Source organism: Gymnoscopelus microlampas, assembly GCF_963454915.1.
Source record: "Gymnoscopelus microlampas genome assembly, chromosome: 8".
Classification (NCBI taxonomy): Eukaryota; Metazoa; Chordata; class Actinopteri; order Myctophiformes; family Myctophidae; genus Gymnoscopelus; species Gymnoscopelus microlampas.
The window spans coordinates 40,124,217-40,133,525 of record NC_139945.1 but is presented as its reverse complement, the minus strand read 5'-3'; the positions used below and the strand labels follow the sequence as shown (position 1 = coordinate 40,133,525).

Here is a 9,309-nt window from a genome sequence, read left to right as displayed (position 1 = left end):
AGTTTTTTATGCAAAGCACCTCTATGGCTGGCAAAATCCCTAACTCATTCATTCATTCTTGACAGAGTAAATAGTAAGAATCAATTATCCTGAAATTTAGGCCACCACCGGCACCATCTGGGGGGAATAATTCTCATGGTGATTTTTGGAAAGGTATACACGCACCCCTAGTGCTCGAAAATATGTGATAGCATTGCATAAGGAAATGTATTATGACATTAAATAAATCAAATATAATATAGGTGAGTAAGTTATAGCATGTATTTTACCATTACATATTTGCAGCAGCTTTTCACCAGCAATTGTTTACATGCAAAGCACCTCTATGGCTGGCAAAATCGCTAACACATTCACTTTCTCACTTTCACCTTGTGCCAAACGCATTCACTATCCCCACTATCCCTAATCAGTAAGTAATATTATTTTCATATAGGGGATTGACCCATCTCATTTTCTGGTAGTGTTATAGTAAGGCAAGAGAGCACACATTATAGCTACCACTGGTGCAATACTATCACTATTTTCTAACTCTAGAGATGTATACCTGGCCAAAAACCACTATGAGCATTATTCCCCTCAGATGGTACCAACCAACCCTACTGGGCTGGCTCACGGACTATATAGTGCATGGATTAAATAATAAGCCTACATTGGGGAACTATTCTGGTCCTCTGAGAACAATATTGTGGGTCACTTCAACTATTGTGTGTGTCTTCAACATTTTTAACAGCTGTTGGGGAATTGGCTCAAGTGTGAGGAACCGTAATTTCATGCCCCTGTTCCGGGGGTAAGGTCTCCTTTGACAGTGTGAGGTGTTAACTCGGTGTCATGTAACTAACAGAGGTATACATTTGAATGAGATGGATTATTGCTTGCTTATGTGTCATATCAAGTAACATAATAGTTAGCCTACTTCTAAAACCTTTATCAAAACACATCTCTCTCCCTCTTTCTCTCTCCCTCTCTTTTGCAAGATCTATAAAATAGGAAATAGTTGTTTGATTGTTTGGTGGTCAATATGTTTCATAAGTGCATGTAAACTATAATGAGGCGTGGGCCTCATAATCATTCAGTTCGACCCCTCTGAGCAAGAATATCCTAGGTTTATAGCATAAACAGAGGCAGGGTGGCCAATGCACTGATTAACATAGTTCAACCAAGACAACTCACTTACTGATATAATGTATTGGTTTATTGATGTTTATTGATGTTTATAACATGGCAATAGGTTTGGTTTTGGCGGACTAGATATGCTTTTATGGCTCTCTGCAGCAGTTATGTGCATAGACTATGCTCATGAGTAATATAGTCCTCCAATGATACATACTGTACTAGCTATAAAAGCAGATCTAAGCAGGTGTGGTCAATAAAGCAGCAACACTCTGATGATACACAGAGCAACAGCAGGACAGCAGCTTGACAGTGAGATAACAATGGTTGACTACACCATGTAAAGGCTTGATATTAGGGTGTGTGAATGATTGATTTGCTTGTATTAAAGGCACACTAGACTGGTCCAATTAGCTTAAGCCAGGTAGTTTCGTGACTGAACTTGCATTCCGAATAACTCTGCTTGCCTTTTTTATACAGTAGGTCTTTTGAGAGGTCTCTTTTTACCCACCCAAAATGAAAATATGATCCCTCAGATTATTCAACCAAGAAAGACCACACACGCACAGATTATTCAACCAAGAAAGACCACACACACACGCACGCGCGCGTGCGCGCACACACACACACACACACACACACACACACACACACACACACACACACACACACACACACACACACACACACACACACACACACACACCTAGAAAGTATTCTCAGTTACTGTATTGCAGACAAATAAAGTTTCAATAAATAATATATAACAATCACATTGTCTCCAGGGAGTGATTAAAGCATGTCCCTTCACTTTTCCTCTGAGCTGTAGTAGGCCTAGTGTAGTCAACAAATCACCTCATGGCTTTCATCACTTAGTGAGTGTTACCATTTTCCTTTGGTGTTGTAGGGGTCAGGACACTTCAAGAGCGAAACCAACCTGTAAGGTCTGTGACCACATCAGTCCTGCCTTTGGCGTTCCTTACAGCTCGACAGGCTGTGCAGTAGTGTTCAGACCAGAAAGTGGGCTGGTGGACAGCGTAACTCCTCCGCCAATCCAAGTGGTATTGCAACCGGTCTGGGTTGCGTCTCAGCAGCAACAGGTACTGGGCCAGTCTTCGGACCGTGGGAAAGTCATCCACATGGATGAAAGCCTCTGGAGGCAGAAAGCGTTCATAGTTCTCCCTGGATGGACCCAGCACCACCGGGACTGCTCCAGCCAGAACGGCATTCCACACCTTCTCTGTGATGTAGTCCGTGTGAGCAGAGTTCTCCAGTGCCAGGTAGAACTGGTACCGTTGGACCAGCTGCACCACACTATTTGTCCCACTGTCTTCAGGTAATGGGCGTCCGGCACCCCCAAATACATCCACGTGGACATAACGGCTGAGCTGGTAGTAGAATGCCACACGGGCTTGAGACTCTGACCAGTTGCTGATGACCCAGGCCACAAGACGGGGTCTGGGGTGATGTGGACGTAAAGGCCCATGATGGAGGACATTAACATGCATAAGACCCAGTGGCCTAACTGGAAGAGGGATCAGGTACCCATAGGGCAGGAAGATGTCTGAGTCAGCCCGGTAGCTCATGGTTAGATTAAAAACTCCCTCAAACCGCCATAGTCTGGGTGTGTGGACGGGGGACTCGAAGTTCATCCAGATCCATTTTTGCGCATGGGGGCGTGGATCCGGTGGGACCTCACACACGTTGGTTGCAATTTCCCGGTGATGGATGATCACGGCGTCCGCCTGCGGGTACGCGCGCCAGTCGTCAGTCAACGTGCATCCGCGGATCTGGTAGCGCGCCTCGCAGTCTGGGAGTTTGTGGTACCTGCTGAAAGGATGCGTCCAGATCAGGAGCGTCACCGGGCTGGGCTCCCCACTGGTAGTAGTAGAGATATATATCTGAGACAACGGATCTGGTAGATAGAGGAGACAAACCGTCAAGAAGAACAGAAAACCCACAGTTCCCACAGTCATCCAGGAGCACGGTGTTTTCAAACACACAGCGTGGGATTTCAGCCGGGTCACACTGGCGCTCTTGACAGCTCCGCGTGTTGCAAGTGGTGAGCGTCCTAGTTTCCATTGAGTGCCACATTCCATCGGAGCCTGTGGTTCTTCCAATTCCTTCACCAGCTCTCACTAAACCTTTAACTCTCAGAAATCATCCACAGGAGCCTAGGTAGTTCTTCCAGTTACTTCGCCAGGTCTTCACAGCTAGTCTAACCTGAACTCCCATAAATCAGCCGTTCCGTTTCCCTCAGCTTTGAAAACACAGTTCAATCCTTATTCCTTTCACATGGTCGGTTCAAAATGAGGATGATAGCAGCCCAACTGTTGCTCCCAGTCCCTTCTGAAACCTGCCCGTCCACTTTACTTAGCTTCCTCCTGCTATTGTTCTGGTAGGCCTGTGTAAGATAAGAACAAGTGCTGATAATACGCAGGTGACCTTAGTAACCAACAATAGGACTGTGTCCTGGTTTTTACCTGCATTGTTCTGAGTTAAGTCATTTAAAGTCAGTGTGGTGTCCGCTGTCGTCCGAGGCACAAACACAAAAACACACTTCTCAAACATTTGACGTGGCAGCGCTGCTCTGGGTTCCCGTTACCGTTGAATGGGGCCTTTGTGAGGCTGGCTCGGGCTGGCTGACTGTCGGTCGCTCTCTGAGGCTCTTTCAGGTTGAGTAAACACCTTGGTCCTCCAGAGCAAGTAGCCTAGCGGCCTAGCCTATATCCGATTGCATTATACGCGAACTTTAGACAAGCACAGTGGTGGGAAAAGTATTTTTTTACTCAAGTAAAAGTATCAATACTGCAATGTAGACTAGAAACACTCAAGTAAAAGTCCGAAATTCTAAATTTACTTGAGTAAAAGTAAAACAGTATTTCAAAATGTACCAAAAGTAGAAAGTAGGCCCACTCATTATGTAGAATGGCCCATCTCACAAGTTTTCAAATGCATATTGTATAACATTATTTTGAAAATGGCAGATCTACAAGCTCACAAGTGGGTATAGTATGTTTTGTAATAATAATCAAAACCTACAAAGTAAATAAAGTTTTCCAATAATTGTAGTGGAGTAAAAGTATAATATTGGCCTCTGAGAGGTATGGAGTAGAAGTAAAAGTACTGAAAATTGGAAATACTTTTTTACACAGTAAAGTAAAAAATACCTAAACATTTTACAATTTACAGTACTTGAGTAAATGTACTTGGTTACTTTACACCACTGGACAAGCAGCAACATTATTCGACAGGTCGGATTGATGGGCGTAGTAGGCTACTTTAAATTATTTTTCGTTACTTTATTAATGGGGCATTTAAATAACACATTCAAGCGTATGGTTCTTTATTTTGGCTGGGGGCCAGAGGCCAAGCCATTTTGTGGAATAAAAAGAGTGCCCTTTGGTCTATTAGCCGATAAGCTCATATGCATAACAAAAATATGTTCCATTTTGAATTCTGTAGTAATAGGCTACTACATCATGTCAAGTTAGAGGCTGGGCAAGTCCCCTCCTAAACCTCATTTATAGCCTACAACACTTAGATCAATGTCCACTAGGTGTCTCCCTACACAAGCACAACGCTGGTCTGCCAAGTTCACAATGCGGAGAAGTGGCATACTGGGACTCTAGCCTAATCTCAAGTATTGCATTTTTTATGTGATGAATAAACATTTCAGTTGCAAACTAGACAACGCCCAGTGGCCAAGTCTTTCATATGCTTAAGCATGAATGTTTGTTAATTAGATACATTTTGACCCAGAATTATCATAACGTTTAACCATATTGATAAATGAGCCATATTTGGACAGTGATCTAAATCAGTGTTTCTCAAACATTTTCATGGTCTCGGACCTTCAAATTCATGCTTAACAGGCAGAGGACCCTGATTTGAAAAGATTTAGTGCCAGGGACCCCCATACAATACGATTTGTGTTGTTACTTATTACATAATTCTATTCTAGAACTGTATTCTTTAAGTGGCTTGATAACAGTGGAGAGAGTGAAACCTCTGATCTGAATAGTCATTATTATACAGTATATCGGGTTAACTTCTAGCCAGTGGAAATAGCAGTGAAATTAAACAGTTTTTCCGGTACCCCATGGAAACGCATAGTATATCTGTCTGTCATTAAATGTTTCGATGAATTGAGTACACAGGATCCCAATGGAAACAAGGCATAGCGCTTTCTGCATGGGTTTAATCCTCTTAGCAGACCTTTATTGAAATGTACTTTCCTGTGCTTTTTTTTGCAAACTGCTAATACAGTATTTAATCAATCAATCCAGTGGTGTGTTCTAGGTTTTTTCTATCAAAAGGACCCCACTTTATAGCCTATCTACAGTAGGAACGGCAGCATAATTAAAAAACTAAAGAAGCACACGCAGATATATTTATTCTTAATAAATCATCGATTGTTCAGAATCAGATAAAACATTTCTGGAAGGATATGATCAAGACTCATGACGCTGTTGGGGAAAGCTATCTCCATATAGTAAGAGATGAACTGGACAATCTGGAGGTGGCTGTGGAGGGGAGGATGAGGAGGATCCTGAATGCTATCCTGGAGAACCTCTCACATCCCTTCTGTGAAGATGAGGAGCCACTGACTCATCCCTCCTCGACACACTATAAAGAACGTGGACAGTTTTTGCCCCCAGTAGCCATCAGACTTCACAAGCTTGACCTCCACTAAGACCTCCACTAAGTCTGTTACTGATTTTTGACTGCATGATCTCTGCAGCACACTTTCACGTGGACTATTAGAATGTACATTGCAAAACCTTATAGATGCTTGTTAAGGATAACTGTTGAGAAACTGTTGAGAGACTTATATGCATTTATAGACTATTAATAGACATAATTATATACAAAGATTAAGATATTCATCCAGATACTCACTGTCAAAACTAAAACATAAAAGCCTGGAGATCGAGGCTAAAGGTCTCTTGACAGACCATAATATGGGCATACATTCATTATTTTTTTTTCACTGTTATTGATAGACTGTACACATATCCATTGCTATATTCTTGATAGTGTGTACATAATTACTTCATGCATATTGATATTTGATCTGGCTGAACATATTCATGTGCTGATAAACTACTAATTTTTGATAGACTAAACATACCATATTAATTCATAATTTCACTGGCAATAGATGTATATTGATTCATATATTCATTGTACATACTGTATGTATTTATTGATAGACTGTACAGATGTTCACTCATTCGGCGATCCAGTGCAGATATCTTGATTTTAGGTTGGTTTTTAACTCTTGCTCTTCTTAACTGTACCTATCCTGTGTTTCATTCTCATGAGCTGTTGCTGCTATGACACCTGAATTTCCCTCCGGGGATCAATGAAAGTTTATCTTATTTTATCTTATTAAAGAATGATGAGAGAGGGAGGTTGACAATCCTGCTCTGTGTTGTGTCTGAGCTCTGGTGGCCTGAAAAAGAACAATGGGAAAACATATTTCTCACCACAGATATGGAGTGTGTCATGAATGACAGTCCCTGTGGTTCCCTGCGTGAGGAAGAAAAGGTGGTAGAAGAGCCGAGGTGGGACAAGATGAAGCAAGAAGCTTGTGTATCTCCATGGGGGTCCTCCTCCTTTCCTGTAACATCTATTCTCCCTTCTTCTCTTCAGAGGAAAAGCCGTGTGTGTGTGTGTGTGTGTGTGTGTGTGTGTGTGTGTGTGTGTGTGTGTGTGTGTGTGTGTGTGTGTGTGTGTGTGTGTGTGTGTGTGTGTGTGTGTGCTCGCGTGAGTGCATGTTTGTGAATAGTTATCCCCATAAGAGGCTTTGTATTCTTTCTGCATTATTTATTCCCTCTTTCATCTCAACCGTTCTATTTTGAGCCAATCATTTTACTGTCCTCCCCGTGGGTGACGTGCATGAATTAAAAACAGAACATTGTGATCTTATGTCATCCTAAGTTATATAGATACATACTGTACATGCCTGGACGCCCACACGTTATGTGTCAGAGTTTTCTTATTTTTTATGCCAAATAGCAATGTATTCATTGTAGTATTTCACAATAAAATACAAATGGATTTGGGTCTACTTAAACACTCTCAGAGTTTTAATGTATTCCTTTCTTCTAAAAGATGAAAGTGTTTTTAGTCTGAAACAAAGTGTAATACAGTCAAACTATAACGTAGTGATATAGTGTGTCTTGTAGTTCACCATCATTCATCTTACAAACAAAGACAACACACATGAAGCTGGACTTTTATCTTTGTTTCCATCCTTCCTCCCTTATTAGAAAAGATCTCTTCCTTATCAAAAGCATTCAGCCACGTGGCAGACCCTGGATCTGCGGGAAATGATCAATACGGCATCTTCCTCTTGTTCAGCCGCCCACATATCACCTCACAACAGTAAGGCACTAAAGCATGTGTACACATGAAAAGAGATAGAGTGAGTCAGAGTCAACAATGAAGCTTAAATTAAAATGAAATTTCCCTAATTTCATAAAGGCAATACTTTGAAGTTGCCTGATGGGTGGGTGTGTTATACTTGAAATGAGATGTAACAAACTTGTATTTTCACCTTGATCATTACAGCCCTGGTCATACTGCTGTGAGTATATCAACTATGTCATAAGGATGACTCTACTTCATGGAGGAATGTACAGGAAACTAAAACAGACCTTACACCTTACATCTCTTCCTCTGTAACTGTTCACTGGACAGGACTTTGTTTATTGACGCTGTCATGTCCATCAGTAATCCCTCTGTGTGTGTGTGTGTGTGTGTGTGTGTGTGTGTGTGTGCGTGCGTGCGTGCGTGCGTGCGTGCGTGCGTGCGTGCGTGCGTGCGTGCGTGCGTGTGCGCGTGCGCGTGTGCGTGTGTGTGCTTGACTCATTCCCGCACTGAGAGACTGAGACTGTTTTTGATGGAATCCTTAGCTCTTCACTCATCTTTCCTATCGATTTTCCATGGCTTTTCTTTTTTCCTTTTTTTTTCTTTTACTTTCTCTACCAGGGGATGGGATGTCTCAATTGGTCCCATTCAGAGAGGAAAAAAAGCGAAAGAGAGAAAATAAATACAAAGAAAGAAAAAGTGAGTGGAAGAAGATAGGAACTGTGGATGGAGGAGGGGGTTGGGCTCTGAGAGGACCCTGATCACAGAGGCCCTCACTGACCCTTGACCTTGATCATGACCTTAGAGGGTACCCCGGGGGTCAGAGGTTGTGTGAAAGTGGCGCTGTGGCGATTCACTCCACTGCAGGGTGATGATGATCTTATGCAGCCTCCCCAGCCTGTCTGACATGATCAGTGTTGCTCCCTGCCTTCGGCTCCCAATGGGCCACACATCCATCTCCTCACACACCCCTCCCAGCAGCCACATAAGGTTTGCTACACTGTAAAATCCTCTGTGTTCATTTAACTCAAAGAGTGCACAAATGTATACTATTAATACTAATACTATTCTGTTTTGATATACCTTGTAGCTGTTTTGGATTAAAATGCACTGCAATGTGCAGGAAATACATATATAATGTGTATTTGCTTTTCAGTGTTTGAATTTAACCAAAGAGATACATCAGCTACAGTTCGTTTAAGGATAACATTTGTGAACTCCATCATATAACCATCACTGTAAGTCAAGACTGGCATGAACAATAGACATGAACTTATTTACTAGTTCTCAGTCATGTAGTAGGCTACTGAGAATAATTTAGAACCCCCTGTGGTGACAGCAGTCTAAAACGTGAACCTGACAATAAGATATAAAGAATATTAGCTCGTAAAATACATTTTGACCGCTTTATTGAAGCACAAATGCAGGTATCATATATAAGAAAAATATTTCTTTAATAGCTCATTGGATATATAGCAAATTATGTATTCAAAGTAAAGCCCACTGTACTTTAAGTAAATGGTCTTTGTACCAGTTCTCAGAAGAATACTAAATGGTACAGTATGACTCGAAAACATCAAAGGATCTCTATCAAAAGACATTTGGAGGCGCATGCTGTATAAAAGCTCAAACAGAGGATCTAGCTGCCTGGTAAAAATAATGTAGAATTCACATACTGCCTTGTTCTACATAGAATGATAATGATTTTATCATCAAGAGTAAGACAGCAGCATATCACGTTCTAGATCAAGCTGCTTTGTGTGACGGCAGGAGACAACAATAAACACACCATGATGGACATGTTGTAAAGTTAGTGAACCA

General features: G+C 41.8%; 1 protein-coding gene across 1 annotated transcript; it reads right to left on the bottom strand.

Moving 5' to 3' along the window:
• Positions 1-3,704, bottom strand: LOC311050402 (alpha-(1,3)-fucosyltransferase 4-like). Its single transcript, XM_084064475.1, has 2 exons — positions 3,594-3,704; positions 1-3,254 (listed from the first exon to the last, which is right to left on the bottom strand). The coding sequence occupies exon 2, from the start codon at positions 3,207-3,209 to the stop codon at positions 2,031-2,033; it is 1,179 nt and encodes a 392-aa protein (XP_083920601.1). The 5' UTR covers positions 3,210-3,254; positions 3,594-3,704; the 3' UTR covers positions 1-2,030.
• Between the last annotated feature and the right edge of the window lie 5,605 nt (positions 3,705-9,309).

What these genes read in the sequence shown, in the direction of transcription:
- LOC311050402 (XM_084064475.1), bottom strand. Translation starts at nt 3,209, where the DNA reads ATGGAATGTGGCACTCAATGGAAACTAGGACGCTCACCACTTGCAACA.